This window comes from Pseudoliparis swirei, chromosome 1, assembly GCF_029220125.1.
Source record: "Pseudoliparis swirei isolate HS2019 ecotype Mariana Trench chromosome 1, NWPU_hadal_v1, whole genome shotgun sequence".
In the NCBI taxonomy this organism is placed as follows: domain Eukaryota; kingdom Metazoa; phylum Chordata; class Actinopteri; order Perciformes; family Liparidae; genus Pseudoliparis; species Pseudoliparis swirei.
In genome coordinates this window covers 7065787-7092595 of record NC_079388.1, presented here as the reverse complement: position 1 = coordinate 7092595, position 26809 = coordinate 7065787, and the positions used below count along the sequence as shown (strand labels likewise).

The 26809-nt window shown below is 45.7% G+C and overlaps 1 protein-coding gene and 1 long non-coding RNA gene across 3 annotated transcripts; both read left to right on the top strand.

The window, feature by feature from the left end:
• Window positions 1-246: 246 nt before the first annotated feature.
• On the top strand, window positions 247-18796 carry LOC130194905 (TGF-beta receptor type-2-like). Of its 2 annotated transcripts, none has more exons than XM_056416132.1 (7): window positions 247-511; window positions 2875-3016; window positions 3794-3984; window positions 7450-8222; window positions 9655-9796; window positions 16472-16596; window positions 16675-17681. In XM_056416132.1, exons 1-7 carry the CDS (start codon window positions 439-441, stop codon window positions 16690-16692), a joined length of 1464 nt encoding a protein of 487 aa, XP_056272107.1. In that variant the 5' UTR covers window positions 247-438; the 3' UTR covers window positions 16693-17681. The 2 variants fall into 2 exon arrangements, with proteins under 2 accessions (XP_056272107.1, XP_056272101.1); XM_056416126.1 differs by lacking the exon at window positions 16675-17681 and adding an exon at window positions 17688-18796 and having other exon boundaries at window positions 248-511.
• A 2463-nt stretch (window positions 18797-21259) lies between these two features.
• LOC130196159 (uncharacterized) lies at window positions 21260-23077 on the top strand. The gene is made up of 2 exons (XR_008832196.1): window positions 21260-21981; window positions 22423-23077. It is a non-coding gene; the product is annotated as an uncharacterized LOC130196159 (long non-coding RNA).
• Window positions 23078-26809: the final 3732 nt, after the last annotated feature.

The following is a 26809-nucleotide window of genomic DNA, read 5'->3' as shown; positions in this document are numbered from 1 at the left end:
AAGTACATCATGGTGTTTGCATAATGCTCGTAGGTGAAGCTTCTTTGTGCTGGAGCTATTTTCAAAGCATGTCATTTCAAGTCTTGCACTGCCACAGTTTCAGCCTCTTAATGACATGGTTCAAGGAAGAGGAAGAAGAAGAAGAAGAAGAAGAAGAAGAAGAAGAAGAAGAGTCCAACCCCTCTGAAGACTTCCTGTATCATGAAAGTGCACATAGTGAGTGTGAGTCATACAGGGCAAGTCCTGCCTGGTGTGTTTACTCTGCTGCTTCTACCCGAAGCCGTGAAGGCGTTTTTTTCTTCTTCTTCTCTCCCTTCTTTTTCGGGGAGGCGGGTGAAGCCACAGGCGGACGGGAGAGAGTCCTCGGACTCTGGATACTAACCCCGGTGTCAAGGGCTTCGGCTAATTAATGAGGAAGAGGGGCGCGTACGTCTCTCAATGGAGCTACTTCGGTTTTCCGCTTTTTGGTGCGGAGCGCTCCTCTTCGGCGGCGTCCAGATCGAGGAGGCGGGTGAGTCGAACTTCTTCACGTCGACACAACTTTGTCCAGGACGCAGCTGCGCGCTGATTAGCGCCAACGAGGCGTCAGCGAGCGACACGCGCGCGCGCTTCACGTGGGGAGGATACGGCTCATTGTACTCACTGTCGTTCACAACACCGCGTGTTTTAGTTTATAAGTTTGTAGTTTTTAAACCGGCCTGTGGAACAGTTTACATGACACAATAATGTCATAAAAAGGACAACAACTCCCCAAGTGCGCAGGTTATGGAACCTTCTGCCCACGTCTCTCTCTCTCCCCATGCCATGTGTGTTCACACCCGCTAGCCGAGCAGCTGTGTGTTTGAGGACATCACCTGTTGGAAGTCACAGCCTTTGAAGGCCCCCCTCCTCCTCCTTCTCCTCCTCAGGAAGACCGCCTCGTACCTTCATCAGCCTCAGACTCAGTCCCGGCGGCACCAAGTGGCTTTGGCTGCTCCTAATCCTCTTTCTCCCCCCACGTCTCTGCAATTAAACGTAGCCCTGGGTGACACTTACTCGCATTCATCCCATGCATTGCCCCCCTCCCTCCTGGGTTTAAATGACATGCTCTTTCAGAGGAGTTGCTCTAATGATATAATTACTCCGGCTCAACCACCTTCCCACCACCAGTACTCGGGCATGGAGATCCCCTCTGTGCTGACTTCAAAACAAAACACATCAGCAACCCGCAAGGCAGTTTTTTTTTAGTTTTTTTATTGCTCTGTCAAGAAGTTTAGTCTGGAGTTCAAGTGTAATAGTTGTATGTTTTTTTGTGTGGGATCGTCCTAGTTAAGATGAGTTCAGGAAGCAAAATCCAACTCAGGTTCCCGTGACCGAATGGCTGCTCTTTCTCAGCTGCAGGTTGGACTCTGTCTGCTGCTTGCGAGCTGCAGGTCTATAACTCCACCCTGCAGGTTGGGGCGAAATGATACAGTAGGCTTTTTGTGCAAAAGTTTTTTCTCTCTCTCACACACACACGCACACACACACGTTCCTTCGAGTCTCAGTGTGAAGTCAGAGGCGAAACGGATACTGAACAGACTTCTTCGCTGTCTCCGGTGGAGAAGTCTGCTTTCACTTGTCGAAGTAACTTTGAACTCCAGAAGGGAGACGTTACCCACTTCATCTGTAGGTTGGGTCACGAGCTGCGCTTTATGCGGTTTCACTACAGCGGCCCTGTCACGCGTTCCGGGTCTCCTCTTCCTCTGTGTGTTTATCATTTGGCTATTTTGATTTCAGTTTCTTTCAGAGCTCTTGAGCTGGAGAAGGAGTAGTGTTTGTCTTTCGCTCTCTCCCGCTCTGTTTACTGTGGCCTAACATGACACGTGAGTCCACGTTGTGTGCACTTGTACAAACTCTCCACAAAGTCGTCTGTGAGACACATGTTTTTCTCCTAATGACGCCTCAACCCATGCTGATCCTGAGGAAATTGGAATATCCTCAATTTAGGATCCTTTCCAACTCGTAAAGCCACAAAATCCATTTTCCACTCGTACTTTTTACGTGGCCGAGAGGACTCCCTCTGTTAAGAGGAAGAATCTGAGAAGACGGGAGATATAGTTCACCTTTCTAGCCGCTCTGTCTGAGGTAGAGGTATGCTGCCCGACTGATTTTTTTATCCTTAAAAGCTTCTCAATGAAAGGACGGACTCGCCAACACGTACCCCACCCCCTCCCCCCTCCCATTTCTCTCTCCAAACTCACAGACGGCAATACATAATGCCATCCGGCCTGTTATTCCTTTATCTCCATCAACAGAGTTGGCCCGACGCCTCTCTATGGATGGGCGCCTACCCATCGGGCCGACAAATTGGAGACTCCTCGGCAAGGAGACGCATCCGTGTTCCCTTTGTTTGTTGTTCTTGCCTGTCTGGCAGTTGTCTCCCTCGATGATTATCGAACCCACAGGCACTCATCACACAATCCTGTCTGTCTCACTGATACGGGTCTGCCTGCCGACAAAGTCAAGTCTGAACAGGACCAAAGGACGTGGATGCCGCCGTGCGCTGCTCTTATTGTTCCCACTTCACAGGGGGGAGAAAAATCTAGCCAACCCCCCAGGATGAAATAGTTTGGATTTTCCAGTGATTTGGTTGAATCTAGATACTTATAAGACTCCAACTCTTTAATTAGATTTGAACCTTTTCCTGCTGATAAATATCATGTATTTTCATGTTATATAGACTGTTTTTCACTTTTTAGTTGTCTATTTGTCCTTTTTTAATGTAAAATGCTGCGTCGTCAACCCAATATCACGTATAAAAGTGAATCTTAAATCAGTTTTCACTGAGTCCACTGAACCTTTTCTGTGTCCACAACTCACCGTCTCACTTCTCCCCTTTGTTCTTCTTAACAGGAGCCAATATAATTAAGCCGAAAATGCTGTGCAAGTTCTGCGATGTGCGGGCCACAAGCTGCACAGGTAAAGCGAGCTGCAAGGCGGAGTGTGAGATCACGTCCATCTGCCCCAACGACGAGGACGTGTGCGTCAGTACCTGGTAAGCGGCCGCTCATCGAAACTCACATTTCTCTCCCAGTGAAAGCCGCGGTCATGAAGATGGTTTTAGTTGCTTGGAGCATTTTACTAAATTCCCCTCTTGTGTCATGCTACAATTACAAAAAGACGTGAGGAAATGAGGGCACAATGAAAGCTCCTTTAATAATCAAATCCTCCTTCCTCATTTCCTCCCGGGAGCCCTTAAGCGTCTTCCTCTACGTGGCGTTTCCCTTCCAACACTTTCAGTCAGCGAATCTGGTGAAGACCGTCGGCTCGAACACGACGGCACACGAGCGCATCCAACATCCTTCGTTCAGCGGCGGATCTGACTCGGCAGGAGGCCGATTTGTGTCGGGGTTAAAAGCTGAACGCCGTTTCTCATTATATTGCCGAGGTCAGCAGGAGGCTAATGGCACATGGACAGCTGCCCCAGAGACATTTAAATGTATATATTTGTGCATGCTCAGGGTTTTCCTTGTTTCCGGGTTCGTAATGTTATTCAAGGAATCTCGCCGTTCGCGAATGTGACCTCTGTGTTGCAGTAATTTCCATAATGCTGAAACCGTGGCCTGTTCCAAGAGACGCATATCCCATTCACAGTTCCCACTTTATCACTGTACTGCTTATACATCGTAATATTTGCACAACTGCAGAGCTGCATCATTGCCTTGTTGCATGATAATACAGATCTCTGAAAAGGAGACTTAATTGCCAAAACAAACAACACTACAGTCCAGTAAATAGCAGTATTTTCTGCTGTTCTGTTCCCTTTCCAAAGGAGGAGGAAAGATGACAATTTTACCATCGATACAGTCTGCCACAACCGATCCCAGAAGCTGCACGGCCTGGTCCTGGAGGATTACAACAACAGCAAGTGTGAGATGAAAGAAATCAAGGGCATGGGCTTGCTGTTCTTCATCTGTTCCTGCTCCGAGGACGAGTGCAACGAGCACATCCTCTTTAACTCCTGTAAGTTACCGCACACTTATTCCACAAATCCTTTATTTTTAACCACTCTTGAGCCTTGTGAGTTTCTTCGATTGGGCCTTATTTTTAAGTTGGTAAAATTGTGATGTGGTAAGATCCAGCGTGCTCAGGAAGTCCCACATTAAGGTGGCCGTATCATAATATTGTTCAGGTTCAAACTTATATTTTGGGTTTACTACAAGAAAATGTTTACCTGCCTTAATTTACAGACTCATTTTTCTCATACCATCTGAATATACCAGTATTCTGAAACCCTCAGTTTGAGCACCCGTCTCTTTTAAGCCCTCTTTCCGAAAAAAGTCTTGTCTTGTGAGAAAGTGTGGTGCACCTTTTGCAAAGGCAGTAGGTGGAGATACTGAGCTGGGGGGGGGGGGGCGTGTATTCTCATAAGTCTGCGTGTACCTTTTAGAAAAGAAGCCACATGTAAAGGTTTGTTCGATCACGTGTTTTCAGTCCAAAAACTAGTCTAACTTCACAGTTTGGGGTTGGTAGGCACTCCAGCTGCTCGTATGTTTGTGCAGTTGTTGTCTCTTTAATGTTAAGGAAAAGAAGCAGATGGGTGTATTTTGACTCCTATTCCTTTTTTCTTAAGGATTACATAGTTCCATAAATTCCTTATTTGCTCATCCCTTCTGCATTCCTCCACAGTGGAGCCAGCAACAGTCCAGAAACACTGTAAAAACGTGACTCTGGTTCTTACATCTGTCCTGCATAACACGGGTATCGTCATCGTCCTCGCGGCCAGTTTCTATCGGCTTGTCATGTAAGGAGTCACGCATGAACGCAAACACGTGTGCACTGCCGTGCTCTCCAGAGACATGATTACAAACAGGTTTGGGGGACATCAGCTCGTAGACTCCAGTTCCAACACGAGCCCTGGAATCGGGTGTATTTTGGCTACATCATTCGGGCAATAATAACACGGAGGTAGACTTCTGAGCCCTGGCTCTGCACACGGAGTCAAATTGAAAGCGTCTGCCCGGTGCCGACCACGTAATGGAAATGCATTGCCTTACTGTCGAGAATGTCTGTGACCAACCTGAGCAGTGTAGTAATAAAGGAGCTCTGGCTAAAAAACACAATGGAACAATGCCAGTAAATTGGGGGCACTGTTCCTCCTCCTCCTCCTCCTCCAGGGAGCAGGGTCCCACTGAATTGAACAGTTTCTCTGACCGAGCGCACTCTTTTTCCTATAACTCAAGGAAAGCCATTCCTTTAGTTACAGGAAAGTTCTACGTTGTCACATACATCAGCGTTGTTATGGTAACGGTGAACCCTCTTTGCACACCTCTGACAAGTGGACCGAGTTTAAAACGTTGGGGGGTTTTTTATGCAAGAAAATACATTTCTGAAAACTATTGGAAATGGCAAGAAGAATAGAAAAAGGAGAACTAACTTGAGAACAAGAAGCCTGCGCTTGGCTGTAGCTCTGCTGAGCATGACGTATTGAAATGGAGGAATGGCTCCGTTCAAACGTAACAAAATCCATCTGTAGTACATCTGTTTAATCCTTAGAAGTGGTTCTTGAATGGGAGCAATGGTTTTCTGGCGTCTGAAGTCGTTGAGCGTTATTTTTTTGGAGATTGTGTTTCCGTTGGCCACAGCTAGGCTAGCTGTTCCCCAAAACATTCAACTTCAGGAAAATCTTAATTTAAAGGGGTTGAACCAGCTGGTTAAGTCATCGCAATCCCCCAAAATGTAAGATTCATGTACGTTCATAGAATACTTTCCTTTTTATAATGACCAGTTGTAAATCAATTACTCACCCCATGTTATCTTGCCGACTGTTTTGTAATAGTTTGCTGTTATGAAACACGCCTCCCATTTACTTTAAGTCATTTAGAATTTTCTCCGTTTTTTGTTTTTTATTCTTGAGGAATGCAAGAAAGTTTCCTGAGTTCTCTTCAAGAATTCAGGGCAACACCGGGTACTAAATAGATATTGAAATGGTCATTTTGGGGGTGAAGTATTCCTTTAAGTGAGGGTTATTTTGCCAAAGAGTCCATTGGGCACAACGACAGGTTTGTTGTGAGAAATAGTTTCTCACTCTACGAAAATAAAAACAAACTGCTGCTGGGGCCATGATGAGGGTTTCAGACATGTGGTTTCCTGTTAGAATCCAGAGGGCTTGACTGGGTAGTCTGCTGGATGCCTCCCCCCTTCGCCTGCCTCCCTAATGTCAGGACAACGCTCTCTTCACATCTTCATTTGCCTCCAACATGAGTTTCCCATCAGTTCTTAAGCAAAATGGGGGCACATTTTAGATTTGAAGCTATTGCTGTCGCTCAATTTAAAACCCAAATCGACAACTGGATCAAAACAAATGAAGGCTGCTAATTGTTAAATATTTATATAAATGTGTGCCAAGCAATATCAATTATTTAAATTTAGAACTCATCAAACTGTGGACCACTTTGTTTGTTTTTAGTTTAGCATGTTGTGTCTGGTGATATTGCTTTTATAAGTCTTTTTATAACTGCAGCCTCACAAACATAAACACAGCACAGGCAGAAACTTTCACTGTTTGCCAAAAACCATAGCAGCTCCCAGACACACAAATTATAAGAATACTATAAAGAAACACAATATGCGGTGGTGTGGGTCAGGGAGGGTTTGGAGCACTTTGAATCTGTGGCCCGGACGCTAACTTTAGCTTTCTGATGCTTTGAGACATTCCACCGGCTCCGGTTCCTCCACTGCTCTGAGGTTGTGACTTAACTCTTACGTAAGTGATACGCAGTAGGAGTTTGAGATGGATTGCTTTTGTATTTTTTGATAAAAAGGACAAGTGGGGGAAAAAAGAAAAAGAAGATCTCATTTTTAAACCTGTTTAACCCTCCTGTTACCTTCACATTTACTAACATATTTTACCCTCTGGGTCAATTTGACCCCAGCAATTAAAACCTCCAGAAAATTATTAGAATTAATATTGTTTCCCAAGTTTAAGTGTGAGGTACTTTATGTTTGTTTGTTGACTACCTAAATAGCCCTGTAAATATATAAAAAAGTTGATATTTCTTTTATGTTTGACACAGTGAAAAACAGCCTGGGGTCAAATTGACCCCAAAGAACACCGACGTTAAACATTGAATGGGGTCAAATTGACCCTAAAGGTAACAGGAGGGTTAAAACTATACCAAGGTGGTTGACACAATAACCTCCGTATGGTCCTGGAGCTTGTCTCACGTTGCATGACCTTGATCAGCAGGTGGTTTTATTTGGTCATGACATTGTTCAAACCTCCGTTCTCTTTTTTAAGAGTGGATGTCACCTATTAAAATCATGTGTGTATTGCAGAGTTGTGGGATAAGCATCTGTTGGTTCGTCAACACCAGTGTTTATTCATATAAACGACTAAATTGGCACTGTAAAAATGTAACGGATGAGTCCAACTTTAAATGTGGATGTCTTCATCATCTTCGTCTCTCTGCCTCCCGTCTCCCTCAGACATGGATTCCCAGGTGGTGGCGGTCATCTTGGTGAGCCTGGTGCCTCTGCTGGTCATGGCTGTCGTGGTCATCAGTTCCTTCTACTGTTACCGGGTCTACCGCCAGCGGCAGGCCAGCTCCAAGCGCAAGAGGGGCCGCCTGGACTTCAGCGACGCTCACGCCATCATGATCGACGACGAGGGCTCGGACAGCAGCTCCACGCACGCCAACAACCTCAACCACAACACGGAGCTGCTGCCCATCGAGCTGGAAGTCCAGGTCGGCAAAGGGCGCTTCGCCGAGGTTTACAAAGCCAAGCTGAAGCAGGGCTCGACGGTCAGCGAGGAGCAGGGCTTCGAGACGGTGGCCATTAAGATTTTCCGGTACGAGGAGTACGCCTCCTGGAAGAACGAGAAGGACATTTTCTCGGACGCGGACCTGAGGCACGACAACGTGCTTCACTTCCTGACGGCGGAGGACAGGAAGGCGCAGCGGCAGTGCTGGCTGATCACGGCCTACCACCCGCGAGGGAACCTCCAAGAGTTCCTGATCCACCACGTCATCAGCTGGCACGACATGTGGCAGCTGGGCGGTTCGCTCGCGCTCGGCGTGGCGCACCTTCACAGCGACCACACCATGTGCGGCCGCTACAAGGTGCCCATCGCGCACAGGGACATTAAGAGCTCCAACATACTTGTGAAAAGCAACCTGACCTGCTGCCTGTGTGACTTCGGCCTCGCCCTCCGCCTGGACAACGCTCTGTCTGTGGATGAGCTGGCCAACAGCGGGCAGGTAAAGACTCCGAATCATACATACGGTTTATTGGGTTTTACTGTGCTTTTAATCCCCTTGGAGATACAAAAAAAACTAGAGATGCACCGATCAGGTTTTTGGTGCCGATCACTGAAATCAGTACCTGCCGATCACCGATCACCTGCCGATCACCGATCACTGAAATTTAGGACTTTTACTTTGAAAAATGTCCTAATTGATACATTAAAATTGTTTGATTGCTATTGTAGGGGATTTCAGATATGTATGGAACACATCTGCATTATTCATTTCCTGGAACTCTTGGGGAAATCTATAGACAGGACTTTGTTTAACATACAAAAGTCTGACTTATTTTTATAAACTCTTCCTTGGTACAGTAAACATGTTTTAATGTTAGCATAATTTAAGCTAAATCTCAGAAACGATCTATAAAGATACAAAATCAGTTCATTGTTTACTTTTATATGTTCGTGTATGATTTGTCGACATCTTATTTTGAAAAACGGATGTTGTTTCACGTGGTTCTTTCCGCTAACTTTGCAAAACCGGATGTTGTCACTTAAATCCTTCCGCTAACTTTATCAAAACCCTCGCGCTCCCGATCTAATGTGTTTACAGTGAGCATCAGTCTATACGGGCAGACATGTGAGAGTCGGCTGAGTTGACCCAGTGATTCAACTCGGGGGACGGGGACGCCGCTCGGTGGTGAGGATCCCCTCTGACCTCTCACTCTGCGGCCCTCGCCGGACGCATCGTCTCCGTTGCGGTGCGCGGCGATTGAAACGTCTGATAGTTCTCGCAGATGTTACGTCATCTGATCGGCCGTTTTGAGAACGCCGATCAAAACCGATAATGGGAATATCGGCCGATATGGATCGGCGCCGATCAGATCGGTGCATCCCTAAAAAGAAACCATATTGTTTAACTCCTCTCCTGTTCTATTGTGCGCTGGCAACCCAGACACGGGCCATTCCAAGCCCCGCCTCCAACAGATCGATCAAACGTTTCACTTCTTACCCTCAGCACACCATCTCTAAATATGTGGCCCCCTCTATGTCTTGGCCCCCGAGCTGATATAAATCATGTTGTACGTGTTCTGAGGTGGAAGAAAAACAGGCTTGATTGATTCTTGATGGACTCATTACGCTGATGTAATAGGCCGGAGTCATACAAGACGTTGTTATGAAAATTAATCATAATAAAAAAAGGTGCCTCACCCCGCGCTGCGCAGCACAGCGTGTGCTTTGTAAAGCCCTTAATGCATTTTGAGGAAGCGCCAGTGAACACAATTTCCACGGCGGCAATTAATGTGAAGACAAGAGACGTGTTGTTGAGCTCACAGCGGCCTTTTTGTTTTTCACAATTTTTTCCACGCGTGTTTTGATTCCGATGAGATCTACTTGCGATGACTTAGTACGGCTATTTTGTTTTCCGCCCCGTCTTCTCCCAGGTGGGTACGGCCAGGTACATGGCCCCCGAGGTCTTGGAGTCCAGAATCAACCTGGAGAACATCGAGTCTTTCAAACAGGCCGATGTTTACTCCATGGCTCTGGTGCTGTGGGAAATCATCTCCAGGTGCAACGCAATTGGAGGTAAGATGAGACGCACATGTTGGCCACGACTCATTTATCACTGTGGGAGCAAAAATCCCAAAGTGTCAAACACACAATCCATCTTGTAGAAGTCTCAAGGATCAGCCTTCCCTTCACTAATGTACCGTTACTTGTGTTTGTCATTCTGTAGCGACAACAAGGCCAGGATATGTGCAAATAATAGAAACGGGCGATTATCTGAAGGCGAACCACGGGGCAGTATTTCACGTCGACGCTCCAGTCGTTTGTTTCCACTTCCCCTCGGTGTCTCTGCGGTCCAGTTTGCCTCTGCGTCTGCTCCATTGTGTCGGAGCCGTGATTGAACGGCGAGTTCTCGCATCGGCGTTTTCCTGATGTTTGCCCTCACGACCGCCCCACAGGGGGCCCTCTGGTCGGTTACACTGCCCAGGAGTCCTCTGAAGAAAAGAAACATGGCAGATTTACCCACTGTGGCCCTTGCTTTTCTCTCCCAGCAGCAGGATTATGTGTGCCCTGTGGCTGCACCTTTCGAAAGGAAAATAGACTTAGTTCCTGTTTCTCAAAGAACACGGCCCCCGCGGCACACTGTTCTCAGACCGAAGTATGGATGTCTCCTTTAGTCGAGGATGTTTTGCGGCTATCGCGTCTCCTGAGAGCGGACCGGGCAGGATGCGCGGTGGTATATGGACTAAACGAATCCAGGCGAAGTCGCGGTGGCTTCCTCCTGAGGGGTTTCAGGGACAACGGCTTTATTCATCCTCCTCCATCCATCTCATTCATTAGTGGTATTTAGGATCTCGACAAACAGAAACACTGCACACGGCAGCAAACATTATTTCAGAGCCAGTTCAAATGTTTTTCCAGGTCCCTGCCCGTAAAACTTCAGCTCGGTTTCTCTCCGTTTCAGTCTCCTTCTTCCTGCCCCTGGGCAGGTGAGGCGGCAGGTAATTGCCCTTCTACTGCAGCGAAACGCTGCAGACAGATTTATTGGGGGGAGGGGAAGCAGAGGAGTACCGTCCCACCGCTCTACCACAATATTAACAAAGGATGGAAGCAGCTGGAATGGCGTGTGTGTGCTCCTCTGTGGATGTCTCCGCTATCCACCGATTCACTTATACAATCGGAGGGGGAAATCTTGTGGAGTAACGGATTAATGGTGCGGTGCAAGTCTCTCACACACACACCTGTTTAAACGGGGAAGTCAATCTAGCAGCACCGGAAATTACATTTGATAGAACCACACTGGTACATAATCATATTTTCGCCTCTTTTAAACTAGATATTTGCAGAAAGGTTAATCTGATTATCTTAAATGGGTTCAGCTGCTGCTCCACATTAAAATCCGGTAACACTGATTTGCCGAATGATTTGAGTCTTTGGATGATGATTGCAGTTGCAGCTGGAGGGCAGGACATTCACGGTGGTGCTGTTCTGCTTTGCATTCAAAATGTCTCCCTTCTGTTTTTATTTGCGTTTACTTGCTGTTGAGTTGATCCATAAGTAAGAGAAGGAATCAGATTGTGTCACTTTTTGTGTTGTGATACTTGGATTAGGTAACTGGTTTCTTATTTAAGGGGATATAAGTAATCTTAGAAGGTTACATTTGAAAAGTGACCCTCTCAAACCTCTCACGTTGAACAGAGCCAGCCTTCTGCCTCGATAGAGGGAGATGCGTAAATAAGATGCAGTGATTTAGTTTTGAGTCACTGGCAGCTTGGAGAAGAAAAAAACAACAACAACAAAAACCGATCTCCACTCGGATGGTAGAGATGTGGTATTGATTGTGCGATCGGAGCGCCACGAGAGCGAAGCTGCTCTGAGGCTCATGCGTTCACGCTGCTGGCCTCTGGGTTTTTTCCCGGAGTTGCCGAGGTGAGTCACTAACGACACCCTGAGAACTCGCCGCCTCCTTTGAGGCTAAATATGAACACCTGGGCACATTCAGAGTGACGCATCCCGGGTGTCGTGAGAACGGCTGGGGTGAAGCCCCGGGTTCCTCTCTCTCTCTCGTGTGTGTGTCACAGATGTCTGATCAGCGCTCTGCGGCCCAGTGGCAGGCGGCCACGTAGACGCTCTGATCTGAGATCTGCCAGGCGAGGAGAACACAGCCGTCTGTCGCCAGTCAGCCGGCCATGAGCCGTCGCTCTGCTTCCTTTATCGTCCACGGGGATACAGAGTGGGAGAGAAACGGAGACCAACACACCTCGCAGAGAAGCAAAAGATTGTTATTATTTTTGTAATCTCTGCTCCACTTCTCTAAATTGTGTCTCCTGTATAATTTAGCTGGTCCAGATTTAGTGCTTGGAAAGACTATGAGGGCATTCCTAGGGCGGGCGGGGCCACGAAGGGGAATAATAGTGGAGTGGTGTTGAATGTGGAGCTGCAGACGGAGAAATGCCGTCAGTCCCTAGAGGGAGAGGTCGGGCTAGACCGGAGAGGAGGAGAGGTTAGGGCAGCTGCTCTCCAGATGTCTGTATGTGTGTATCTGTTTGTGTGTATCTGTTTGTGTTTGTGTGTGTGTGTGTGTGTGCAAATTCAGGATTTTAGGAGAATTGGGGACAAAATCCGTGAGGAAAAAAATCGATATAAACACACATGTATATCTAGAAAAAAATAGATATACACATGTATACATATAGATCTATCTATATAAAAAAATATATATATACACATCTATAAAAGATGTATATCCTTGTCGTGCGTGAAGGGCATGTACCGGCTAAAGGTAATGGTGGGGTGAGCCTCCAGGCTAAGGGAATGCCATATGCACACAACGTGAGCGCTGCACACGTGCGATGCCCACGCATCTGCACCAAATGACTTTAACAACCTGCGAGTTACACTCAACAAGTGTCGGAGCCACCGCAGCCTAATGAAAGCCAGCAGCGGGGAGTGAATTAGCCGGGATGTTGTTTCAGACGGACTTTTGGGAAACAGACGACGTTATCGTGATCACATTATAATTTCCCGGCAAAGTTTGTGCCGATCTGGAGTTTCCTCTTATCTGCATTGCTGATGTGTTTAGGTCAAAGGATTTCTGTTTATTTTTTTAGATGGATATATTTATGCTTTTGGTTGAGCGTAATTAGACAACAGTAACGTAACTGTTAGGACTCCGCGGGGAGAGACACAAAAGGAGAACCCGCTATGCAGAAACACTGGGACGGAGACTTAACAAACAGAAAATGGAGGAGACTGCAATCCTCACAGCACCCCCCCCCCTGGAGCCACCACACCCTGGCGACCTTATTCGGCCGGGCCCCTAGAAGGCCTGACCTTGTGGGTCCATGATACGGGGACGGAGAGGGACCCACGCCTCTCGATGCCATAAACCTCCCAGTCCACCAGGTACTGAAACCCCTGGCCTGCCGCGTCACCGTACAGTGCATGTGCACTGGGATAGACAGGTGAGAAATCCGAAGGCGGGAGGGAGGAGGCGAGGGAGCCGGGGGTGAGCCGGCCCAATCTGGGACCACGTGGAGGGTGGGGTGAATTCTCAGAGTTCTAGAGTTCTTGAAGCTTCAACCGGATCTGGAAGGGTTAATGATCCTAACGATGGGAAAAGGACCACCGCGGGGAAAGCTTGGACTCTGAGATGAGAGAGAAATGTTGGGAGGACAACCATCCCCATGGATAGATGTCTGAAGGTATGGAAAACAGAATTACTGGGTCTGGAGAAAGAGAGGTGAGGAGAGTGAGGAGAGGGAAGATATTTTTTTTACGTTATATTTTTTAACTTGAAATCTGTCGGGGTCCGCCGGGTTAGCCATGAGAGAGAAGACGAAAAAGACGTAATTACTGTACAAACTATTATAACCCACCCCAATCACCACCAGAACCAGACCAGAACACGGAACACATGAGGAAAACACTGTGCAAACACACGGGAGGGAGGAACAGGGGGTACACATAGCATGCACAGGCAAGGTGGGACAGCGGGGACACAGAGACACACATTGAACACAATGAGGCGGGACCATCACACAGAGAAAACACTCCAGGAACAGGGGCAGACACATCACAGGAGACGACACAAGGACTTCAAAACAACACAAAACTAGACACAAACTCCAGATCATGACAGTAACAGTAATGCACAGGAGGGCAGCAGATCTTAAATATCAGATGCTGCTGTGCATTTAGTTCTCAACTGTCATCATTTAGGATGGTTTTCTGGTCCGGTTTGGCCGTTGACCTCTGAACCTATAGAGCCGCGAGCGAGTGCAGCACGTGGAAGAAGACGTGCAGTCGTTAGCTCCAGAAACACGGCCGAGCCGTCACGGAGCTCCCCAGTCTGCCGTTGGAGCTGAATTGAAGCACATTTATTTTGGCAGCTGATTCCCAGACAGCTTCTCCAGGCATGGCTGACGACTGGCGTGGAAAGTCCACATTTAGGGTGGCGGATGTGCTTGCTGTGCAAAAAAATCCCCGTCCCTCCATGTCAGCTGTCGTGAGAGACACCGAGTACGTTCCTCATTGTTACTGAGCTGCACTCGTTCTATTGCTTTGCAGAAGTCGTGTCACTATGCACTGTGTGACATGTGCAAACCACAGCGTTCCTGGCTCGCCCCGTGTTGCCTTTTGAATTGGTTTTTTGCTTGTTCGGAGTTTAATTTAAGGTTTGCCTTTTTTTTAAAATAAATACAACATTTTTTTTTTCCTTTCTAGAGCGGGATTGGCCAATCTTTCCATCCTGGTTGAAACATTTTTGTTTGCACAGCGAAATGCTCAGTCGTATGATTCATATATTTCGGGCCCATTGTTTGGAGACCAACACATAAACATGTTTGTCCAAAGTGGGTTTTCAGTCCAGAACACGGGTCAACACTCGCTCTGAGCCGTCAACACAAACCAGTGCCTGACGGTTGGGTGGGGTGATGTTTCACCAGAGCTGCACACAGAAAAGGGGGAAAAAAGAGTTTTCTGTTGCAACAGCCCGAGTCCCCGAAGCCTCCGATTCCTGTGTGCGGGCGTCACGGCTTCCTGTGAGCGTCTTTTCAACATGTTTTTAAAAGAGTGAAATGAGGCTGTCGTCTGGTCCAAACTACAGGAACGGGTTCGACTCGGATAAAATGAAAATGCAGCATCCAAATAAAGTCAAGTACTCCCCAAGTTGCAGTCGATGAATGGACCCGTTTACAGAGCAGCCATGTTGGTGTTGTTGATCACATTGATTCTACGGCCCGGTTCCATTGAGGCGGGCATGTGTCCCTGTGTGTGACCTTCATGGAATGGGCCCGTCGTGAATGTCGTTCCTCACACCTGTGTTCGCCCTGCAGGGACTTGTCAAAATGGCTGCTGTGAAGAAGCTGCCCGTTACGAGCAGTCCGCCTGCTCTACGCGTTCCTCTATATTCTAGCTGGATCACACTAAATGGCGGCTAACGCGCTTCACTGTCGCACGGCACATTTGTTTTGGATTCGCGGCGTCGGTCATGAGTTCTGCACGTCTGACTTCTTGGGTAAAAAGAGTCCTGAGGAGTTATTGCGCAACAGCTCGTTTCACTCAGTCGGGTTTCAGCTGGCAGTTAAAGTTTCAGAGCGGCACAATGGATGTACTCTGGAGCGGGGGTACGTGAACCCCTGGGGGCACGTGAAGGCACTCCAGGGGGTACATGAGATTTGTACAAAATATATTTCAAATTATCATCCATTAAAAAAAACATTTAAAAATAGAATATAAGTGCAAGTTCTTCAACATAATTGTATATGTTTTTATATTAAATCAGACACTGATGGCAGCGCTGTGTAACCATGTCTAGTGATGGGACACTGGGCTGAAAAACTATTTCACTGGGGAACATCAGTAAAAAAAAAAAGTTGAGAACCACCGCTCTAGAAGTACATATACGTCTTTCTGAAGGGGGGGGGGATTATGAAAGGTATCCATTCTGAAGTTATTGCAACACTATGTGAGGGATCAACAACAGTGATTTGGAAGCAGCGTAAAATAAAGAAGTGTGAAATGTGTAATCCGTTTGCTGTTTGAAGGCCGTCGTCCATCTCCGTTTCACGTCGGCTCGTCTTTTTAATTCTGTAAAATCCACTTCAACTCTTCCCGTCAGCCCGCTTCCCTCGTCCCTCTGGATTCTCTGAAGCGTGTGTTTCCTTTGTGCCAGCCCTCCGCGCTTCAAAGCGATTCTGATTTGTTGTTTCACTTGGAGCGTTTTCTTTGGAGTCTCTTGACCCGCGGTTCCCGGGCGATATATCCGCCACGCCGGTGCTTTTGAAATCTTGCCCTGGGTAAACTCGACTGGTAAATTGCTTTTGACAAGCGCTCTGATTTTGTTGTGTAAGCGAGAGCCGACACAAAGCCGGAGCTGCGTCGGTGAGATACGTTAAGCCTGCCGACGCCGAGGGTAAGAGAAGTGATCATAATAAGTGTGTCTCTTCAGCACCTCTCCCCCTCGGGGTTCTGTAGTTGTTGTTCTGCTTCGGTGCTATTCAAAGTTTGCAACCTGCAGTTTTAATTGTGCACAGTGAGTCCTTTGAGCGGTTGTTGTTGTTGTTGTTGTTGTGGTGGTGTATATGTGCGCTGTGGGGCACCGCCATCTGATCTCTCTATTCAACAGAGCCGTGTCTGACAGTAGATGCATTGCTTGTATAAAACAACCAATGTTCGTGTTGATAAAGGTCACACACTGATTCTTCTCCATGTATTGTTCACGTGTGTGTGTGTGTGTGTGTCTGTGTGCAGAGGTGAAGGAGTACGAGCCGCCCTTTGGGAACCTGAGGGAACACCCGTGTGTCGAGAGCATGAAGGACAGCGTCCTCCGAGACAGAGGAAGACCTGAGATCCCCGACAGCTGGATGAACCACACCGTAAGAGGCTCTACACACACACACACACACACATCCACATCCATGCTGTTCATGACCTATTTTTTGTCATGCCTACAGATGGAAATCTGTTGTTGAGGCAACCTGTGCACATTTACATAGATGTTGTTTCATGCTGTCTGTGCACTGGCCCCTATAAATAATCACGCTAATGAAGACATCAACGAGTCCTGTTGGACAAACTGGCAACAAAAAAACCATTGAGACCACACACGATGAAAAGAACAACACACAACGCCAGATACCGACGCACCAGAACAAAGAAATGTCCATCCCGTATATTAAAGATCCATCGAGCAGCATTTACAGGAATCGATTGGCAGAAATGAAATGTACGACTCCGTAACTGTTTTCATTTGTGTATGAACACCGGAACTAAGAGTCTGTGTGTTTTGTGACTTTAGAATAAGCAGTTTGTAAGGACACAGGAGGGCCGCCGTGTTGCACCCCCATGTGTCCACAGAGCGGATCAACAGCAGCTTTCCACGCTACCTGCAGGCCTCTGTAGATCAAGGGCTGGTCACATGGTCGCCACTGCACGCCACGAAATCCTTCCCACTGGGACGATAGCAACTGGGGAGCATGAACCGATACGTTGCATTGGGTAGTTTAGGTATCTGAGCAATTTGGCTCCAGCAGTGTCTCTTTTTTACCCCGCAGAGTTTCCGATCTCGACTGCAAGCTCGTGAACATCGATGTAAACGATGCACACTCTTAAACACTCAAAGGATTGGCTTTGTACGTGTCTTTACGAGGAAGTAAAAGCACTCGGCACTAAATGTAAAGCACACTTTTGTACGTTATGGCATTTCTGTTTTGCATTGCGAAAGTCAGTCTCCGAATTATTTCCATTTAAACCACCGTGACATCAATGAGGCAGTAAACCCGTCATGGCGGGAGGCCGTGTTGCACGCCAGCTGCTGTGGTCCGTCTGCCGGTACGCAGAACCAGACCGACGCGCTGAAATACACGGGAACATTCGTCGCGGTGATGATATTCTGTCTGTCAGCCCCGCCCCCGACTCTGTGTGTTCTCCACTGATGACATGTGGGCTCCGCCGCTCCCCGTTGCAGGGCATCCAGATGGTGTGCTCCTCCATCGACGAGTGCTGGGACCACGACCCGGAGGCCCGGCTGACGGCCCAGTGCGTCGCCGAGCGCTTCAGCGACATGGAGTACCTGGACAAGCTGTCGGAGCGCTCCGACTCGGAGGAGAAGATCCCCGAGGAGATCTTGATGGTGGATGAGAAGTAGAGCTCAACAGAAACACTGCCCCCTAGCAGGGCGGCGGAGGAACTGCAGCCACGCAGAGCGTCCGGTGGATGCTCCGTTTGCTCTGGTCAGAAATGGGTGACGGAGGAGCGAACTGGAGCATCACGCCGATGAACCGGAGCCGATACCAGAGATGGACTTCCACACGGATCAGAGCCAGCGTGACTATAAACCAGAGACTGGTTGATTTGTTTTGTTATTCATGCTTTTAAAGACTGGATCATGTTATAAACAAACAGGGAAATTACATTATAAAGCTTTTTAACCAAATGCTATTTGCACTTTATCAATATCTATGCACAACAAATGATATATATTCAGTGCCTTTTTTAAATTGTATCCGACAATACATTTCAGGAATATGAAATAAAGGGACAGCTTGTATTTAGAAAAGAGGATTAAGGGGAGCAATGTAATATATCACGATGGTTAATAACACTAATAGCCCCCTGATAGCTTCTAGAGTGCATACTTAAACGTTTTCCGAGGTGGCGTGGTGGCCTTGGGTATGTCTGTGGACGGAATTCAAGGTGCACGCATAATTTCTTGTGGCATGAAATGGAAATTACCCTCGGCAAAGCCATCCGCGGCACAGAAAGCTGATATTGTATATTTCAAGGACCATGATTTATGACATAAAGACAGCCAATTTAGGCTGAAAGGTTAAAAAAGAAAAGGAAACTGTGTGTACTAGGAAGAGCCTGGTCTCGGTTTGATCAATTGGACCGAGAGAATAAAGGGAATCGAGATGTTTCTAAAGGTTTTGAACAGGAAGTTCCAGTCTGCTGCATGTGTATATGCTCTAAAAGCTGAACGAGACATGTTGTGATGGAAAAGATCATTCTGCTGACTCTGAGCAGTCTTTTTGTATTTGTATAAAACTAAAGCCATAATTAAAAGTGTTACAGGTCTCCGTGTGTCAATATTGTGTTTTTACTGCCATCGTATTGCTTCATATTTTGACGTTTGGTGCCATTTATTCCCCTCAGGGTGATATGTGACAGGATTGGCAGAGACCGTTGATTTCACATTGTGAAACGATCCGAGCGGCTTTACAGCTCGAGAGGCTCTTGCAGCAAAAAGAAGCACAACAATACCCGGTATGCTCCATAACCGCGGTACTTAAAGCCTCGTTGTGTCTTAATAACATTAAATCAAATGAGTCACTCTAAAAGCTGCTGATCCTCCAGAGAATCTGAGGATGTGCAGCTTTATTCTCCTAAGTCGCTCTGGCAGCCGCCCACATAGAGAACGGTGTGGGCAGTCACCTCCAGCATCGTGGAAGACGTGTTAATATCCAACATATACTTTAGGAAAAGTACTGATGCTTAACTTTTAGTTTTTAACTTTACTCATTCTACTCCTGTGAAGGAGAATTGATGTGGTGTGGTGTTATCCAGAAATATATGAGGAGCCTCTCGGACTGTTGTCACACATCTTCATGGTGGCAGTTTTGTGTGTGTGTGTGTGTGTGTGTGCAGGTTCAGGTGAGGTCATGCAGCTCCACACAGGGTTTGGCATGTATGATGGTGGCCGACTTTTTATCCTGAGCCCACAGCTGACTCAGAATGACGCCTACCTGTCCAGGCCACTATGTGTCTGTGTGGGATGCAGTCGGCTGCGTTCAATGCATCCACTTCTATTTCTATTTGTACATGTTGTTGGACAAAAAAAAGACCAAACATGTTGGATTGTGGGCCTTAAACTGGAAAACGGGAGTAAATACATAATTTTCAACAACTTGACCTGCAAACCAAATGAGCAAAATAAGTACGCAACATTACAAAACAGTTTAAAGTTTGACATTGGTGTTCCCAGATGCTTCAAAAAGTATGTATGTATCTTCTGCTCTTAAATTGAACATAGATTAAATACGTTTATACTCTAACACAGGGCACGGCCCAAGAGGCCACTTCAAATGTTAAGTTTAAACAGGCAGAAATGGCCAAATATTGATTTCTTTTCATGGTCCCACTTCAAAGATGTAAGTCCGTCTAAGATTAAACATGTAACAAACTGAACAGGCAGAAATGTGCGTTTATGTGCCAAAAGGTTAAGATCAAGACTTATTAGAAATATGCTCAAACTATATTTATTTTTGAAAAAGCTCACTACTGGCCCTAGTTAGCCACCACAGACTTGGAATAAACTATAAATCAGAGTCAGGATGCTGTAGGATGCTTGGAAGAAAAAATAAACATTCAACAAGGCAGCAACATTATATATGTTATTATTTTTATATTGCTTTGATATATTACATTTAGCTTACGCTTTGACTTAACATCATGTTACATTCATACACCACAGTTACAGGGAGCCACTTAGGGTTTAGTGTCTTGCTCAAGGACACATCGGGGATTGATCCGCCAACCCCCTGATTGACAGACGGGACTGCTAACCACTGACCCACAGTCGACACTAATTAATCATTATTTTAAACATTTGTAAAGTATCTTTGAGTACTATGAAAAGTGCTATCTAAATAAAAATGTATTATTATTACTATTATTATTATTATTATGGTTATTATTATTATTATTATTATTATTAGTGACGTCTCCGCTTCAGGGTCGGACTCCATTGCCCTCCCCCCAGTTCTCAGTGTAGATCTCTTCACATCCACTCTGCCCGCTCGGTGTGGGTTGCACGACAAATAAATTGGACACCGCCGCGGGGATTTGCATGCTGATGATGAATGATTCATACATTTAGTTTTGCATTATAAATGGGTGAGCACAGGGGGTGTCAAGCGAAACAAAAGTAACATTTTTCACAAATAATGTGATTTGATTATAAACGAAATACATATTTAAGAAAGCGAATGCCTCTAAATGCCTGCTGAAGCTGACACACACACACACACACACACGCTGCACACTAATTAACTCAAACCTCGATCAATTAAGGTCATAATGAGGAGAAAAAAGAATTGACAATGTATGCTGTGTTTTTCAGTTCTTGTTTGTTGTTGTTGTTGTTGTTGTTGTTGTTTTAACTGTACAAACACTCCGTTCTGCTGCCATCTCAGTGTGTTTTAATGAAGGCAAACATGGGAGCTTGTGCAAACTTATTCACTTCATTGTCCTCAACGACAACAACACCACAGCATGCAGAATTATTGCCTTGAATGTGCCTGACACGTGCATTTTGTCTTTTGGCCAGTAGAGAGCGCAATGGTTCTACTGGAGGATGCTGCTGCGTACAAATACATGTCTGTGCAGGAGCATATATATATATATATATATAGATATGCTGGATATATATCTATATATATATATATGTTCCTGCACAGATACAGATATATATATATATATATATATATATATATATATATGATTCATACATACAAACACGGAAGCACCGTGCTGTGAAAATGAAGGGCTGAGCCCAGGATGTGACAGGTCTTTCCATTACTAAGAGTCATACCAGTGTCACTCCCCAGTGGAGGAACACTGGAGTCGTTTCTGTCTCGGGTTGCAGCTTATTGCATATAAACCTCGAGCATCACTTCCCAACATCTTGCTCCTTGTGGTTCCTCGTTCGTCGCTCGCCTGTCACATCCTCGAGACGCCCGCGCGCGGCCCCCTCCTGCCGTGTATGCCGCGTCATATCTGTTGAAATATGATGATATTTTCTTAACCCGATTAAGCCTCCCGAGTGGGATGCGGGAACATGCCGCTCCGTCTCAGCTCCACGCCGCTCACGCGCCAAACGCATAAAAGAGGCAAACAAAACAACCCAAAGAGCGCTCGCGAAGCCCCGAATAATCCAGAAGGAGATCCTCTACACTAAAAAAAATAATTCAAGCCCTTCTTAGAGGTGATACATTTAAATATGGTTTGATACAGTTAATTAAATCAATTACAAAAATGAACATATTTATATTTAATGTGTGTAACAGAAAATGTAGGAACACTTTCATGTATTAGATTTATTTAGGTTAGATGGTGTGCATATCATTGCAAAATAAATGTGTTTAATTGGGGGCTACGCTTTGCGCATGTGCCAGATCTCCTGCTCTCAGTCATCTAACTGTCTTTTCTCCTGACTGACCAGATGCAGCAAGATTAATGACTCATACCAACTAAATTACTTGGTAAGTAACTGTACTTGTTTTTCATAGTAGTTTAGAATGAACCTCACTACCTTATTACTCCCCCCCCCCCCCCCCTTCTTTTTATTACTTTATTACTTTTTATTACTTTAGAACTATTTATTACTTTGATAATTTTTTTAATTTGTATTACTTTTTCATGACTTTTTACTTTTGATTACTTTTGTACTTTTAATTACTTTTTTACTTTTCGTTACTTTTTTATTTGTATTCCTTTTTAAACTTTTTATTACTTTATTACTACTTATTACTTTTACTTTTTTTTAAACTTTTAAAACTTTGTATTCCTTTCGCGATTAGCATTTCTTCATTGACATCCATGAGATAGAAAGTAATAGGCTTTATGTGCAATGCTTACACAAGCTGATCTGTATCGTTGTCATTTGATGTGCTATTTGCTAATGATCCTGTTCTTCTTTCTAGGATAATGCATGTGTGAAGAATGCAGTTTGAACTTAATGGCAGGTATTTGTTGTTGTGACATTTTAGGCAGACTCGTGGGCAGTTCAGGGGCAGCAGTTATCTCTACCCATGTCCATACACGGACTGTCCAGGTACATTTAATTCATGGAGTAAGCTTTTAAATCACACATACAAAAGCCACCCGAAACAGAAAACTCCAAGGCCAGTAGAAGTACCTACAATCAGTGTCATGTGCTTTTGTAGAGAGTTAGTAACCATTAGCAATCATTTATTTCTTGATTTGTCGCCCCTGTTTCAGTATGACATCAACACCAGGGGGAGTGCATCGTGAGAAGCCTTGTCATCGACCTCAATGAAGATCTTTGAGTTCGCTGGGTGTTTATTTTCCCCCAGTTGCTGAACTGTTACAGGAGAACCGTTTGCAGGGTATTTGATGAGGAACACTCCTCTTAAAATGTTCTTACAAATAAAAATGTTAATATCTTTCTTTTGTGCATTGAAGTTCAATTGAGATGTATTGTTAATGACTTCCTGATCAGTCCGTTTATTTTTTTCTATTTGTTAAATATGTATTATTTAAATGCAGTCGTATAAAGTGATTTCGTCAGTTTTGACCATATTAAACTTATTTCAGTATTTGCAATAAAAACCTCAACTGTGTTTTGTCTCATGTATCTTAATGGGGTTTACATTTTTTAATGATATATTAATTAATTATATATTCATTTCAATTTAATGAATATTGTTATTTTATTTGAGCTATGTTTTTGATCAAAATGAGTTGGACTAACTTAATTACATTTTATTGCACTGAATTGCTAAATTTAAAAGTTCGAGTTGCATATAACTATTGAATTAAAAACCTGCCCACAATTTAATTGTGTTCATCCAATGAGTTATTTCTTTGAGTGTATACTGCCAAAGTCACTTATTGTCCCCCACATGCCGGTTGCCATGGCAACGGCTCTTACATCAGTCAAAGTTGCCGAGGTGTGCGTCAGTTGGAGAGGAGCTATAAACAATATTTGATGCTCCAGTTTTTTTTTAAAACACCCCAGTTGTTTCCATATCTTTATGTATATAAATATATATATTCAAAATAGTCATGATTTAGATGTTTGACACATCCCACAGTGGCTCTTTGGGGGGTGCAGTCTGTGCAATTGATGCGATGGTTGCAGCAGCAGGAGCACATTCTGGAGAACTTTGGGGCCCTGAGCCGCAATCCGGGGGATGATGCACCTGTTAAAATAAGAGCAGCCTGTGCTGTACTCCGGAGCCGTTCCCCCTGCTGTCCTCTCAGGCATCTTTATTTTAATTGTATTTAGCTGTGTCTTTTTCTGTGTATTCTCAGCTAATGAGCTTAATACAAGACAACAACAAAAAAGAAATAAACAAGCACAAACGCAGCTGTGTCACACGTGCAGCGTGCTCGATTTGACTTTTGTCTTGGAAGAGAGTTGTTTGCTTACATTCAGGGGTGTCGTTTGGCCTATTTTAGGGGGGCTTCAGCGGCGTCTTTTCATGTCATTAAATTAAACTATTGTTTTTCATATGGACACGTTATTTATATCTGTAAGGTTCTGTTCTGTGTTTACTCTGTGTCTGCTCTGTCCACTCTGTGTCTCCTCGGTGTCTACTGTGTCTTCTCTGTGTCTCCTCTGTTTCCTTGATCGTTTCATTCCCTGCACCTGCCCTCAACTACTCTCGTCTCGTTAATGTCTCATGTCGTACACCTGTTTCCTTGTCGTACACCTGTTTCCCCCCCTATATATTGGGCCACTCTTTCCTTTGTCTGTTGCTGGATTGTTGTCTTTTTTCCGTTGTCCTGTGTTTCGTGCGTTTACCTGATCCTGCCTGTTTCGACCCTGCCTGCCTGCCTGCCCTTAACCCCGATTCTCTGCCTGCCCCTTTTTGGACTTTGTTGTTTTTTTGTGTGGAAACTTTTGCCTCATTAAAGAGCGCCTTTTTGTTAATCTACACTGACTCTTCGATTCCTCTGCGCATGAGCTCCTGCACCTCGCTACCTGTGACGTCGGAGTGACAATAACTCTAAAATGCTACATATGTGCGTGCAATCTGGTTTGTATGTTTTCTCCCCCTTCAAATTACAATCCAATAGCCTATCATCATATTTAACAACATAATCCATGGGCACTAGGACCGTGGGGAGGCTGCCGCACTGACTTTCTCAGCCCCCCCCCTCCCCTTTGAATCCTACAAACGCCTCTGCTTACATTTATTAAAGTCAGTGCTTGGCAGTTTCATTGCTGCGTTAACCCTCCAACAACAAGCTGGAATGGTTTGATCACTTGAGCCAAGGAGGGCGATGCCATTCCACTTAATTCCCCAAATCAATCATTACCTCTTTGCTTCCAGCCTATGAAGATGATGATTTGGGACTAATTTGGCTCGGTGTATCCTTCTGAGCTGTGTTCCACATTAATTTGTCATTATTTACTGACTGCGGTCCCGTTCCAGTTATACCGTTCACGAGAGACTGCAGGCGAGCCACGGTGCAACGATGCTAATCTGCAGCCACCTGCTGTCTGCCTTCAGTGAACTTCATCCACAGCTCATTGTTACCTAATGTGCAGAGACCTTCGCCTCAAAGGTCAATCAGTCAATGCAAGACGTTACGATGGGTTATATATGTGGAATAACTCGTCATGTCAATACTGATGGCTGCATTCCATTTAGGTCCATAATTGGCATTCTCACCCACTGACCACTAACATTGCACGGGTACACTTAACGGGATGAAAACAGGATCAAATATTCAGTATTTACAACTGTGCTTTTTTTGCTTTGGCAACTCAAAAAGCCTGACAGGAGTCTATTCACCCGAAAGTCTTGTTTACTCGCTTTCTGGCCGAGAGAGCTGCACGAGAAGATTGACGCCACTTTCGTGTTTATCCATGAAAGCTATGAGCAGCTTTCATTTAGTGTTGATTTTGGCGGTCCCTGTGGACAAAAGCGGTAATGCTCCCCTCGCACCAGACTCCCTTTGGAGAACCTCTCATTCGGCCCCTCACAATCCTGGTTCAGGTTGTCCCGTGGCGTCCTTCAATCCTTCAATCCGTCCTGCTGGAGACGCCTTCACTTAAAATAATCAGAGGGACGGTGTCTTAGCTTCGCATAAAGAATGGAGACATGGCGAAACCGCTAGTTTGATATCTCTAGCAAACTGTACGCGTTAAAAGAAAGAAAAGGTCAAATATTTGTGTGTTTAAGGTTGTTAAACGTGTGTCCTTGTGGTGCAGGCACGCTTAGCAATGACATCAGCAGCACTAAACAGCTTCTCTCTCTCTCTCTCTCTGCCCCTCCCCCATGCCCCTTTTGCCCATCCTGCATCCTCCTCCACCTCATCCTATCTCCTCCTTTATTCATTATTTAACATTATTTCGGAGTGGTGGATTGTGTTCTGTCCGACGAAGGGCAACCAGGGGGAGAATCGATTGGACACGGAGCCGAGCACAGAGATGCATAGTCCTGACCGAGGGGAACACTCGGTATTGAGCCACCTCCACAGAGTGCTCTTTAGTTAGAAATTACACCGGGGCATAGTCCTAATTGTAATGTGTTGGAACAAGCATTAATTTGGTCCTCACACAGCACAAAGCTTCTCAGAACCTCACGGCTTGTTTACAAGAACACATAGTGATTGAGCGGTGAACATTCAAAGTCAGAGAGAATTTTGCCACAGAGGTTGTCGTGGCTGTCGCTGAAGCAATATCACACAAAGCTGCCGTCTTCTAAATTGAGACGGCCCGTGTTCGGCTCGTCCGGAGAGGGAACGTAGGGTCACGTAGGGTCATTTGTCTCGCTGAGGCATCTTGGAAATTGGGAGGCCCACTTCAAAGCTGCGGCAGATCATGGCAGGCCAAGTTTAACTGTTTCCTGTGCACTACTTTTCTAGTGTGTGTGTGTGGGAGCCCGTTCCCACACACACACACACACACACACAGAAGGCATCACGCGGAGGCGGTACGGACCGTTGTTGATAAGGCAGCTGTTATTCTGAAGGGGTAGAAATGCATGCCAACTTCTCAGAATCTGGCATTCTGCCTGCAGACAGTTGATATCTCTGCTGAGCTCAGGTTAGTTACCCCCCCCCCCCCCCCCATCTCTCACACTCTTCCTCAATCAATTGAAACTTTCTCGTGAACTGATGATGCAGCGTGCCAATCGAGTTGGAAGCATCACCGCGGGCACGAGGTCAGAGTCGGCCCTGACGAACGCGTTGGAGTGCTTACGGGGTTTCTTGAGGGCTGTTCTCAGACCGCCCTCCTCTTTCCTTGTTTGTGTTTTTAGGCCAGTTCGATGCGCTCAGATGCGGGACAGATGAGCCTCTCTTTCAACTCCATCATCGCACGATCATTGTGTC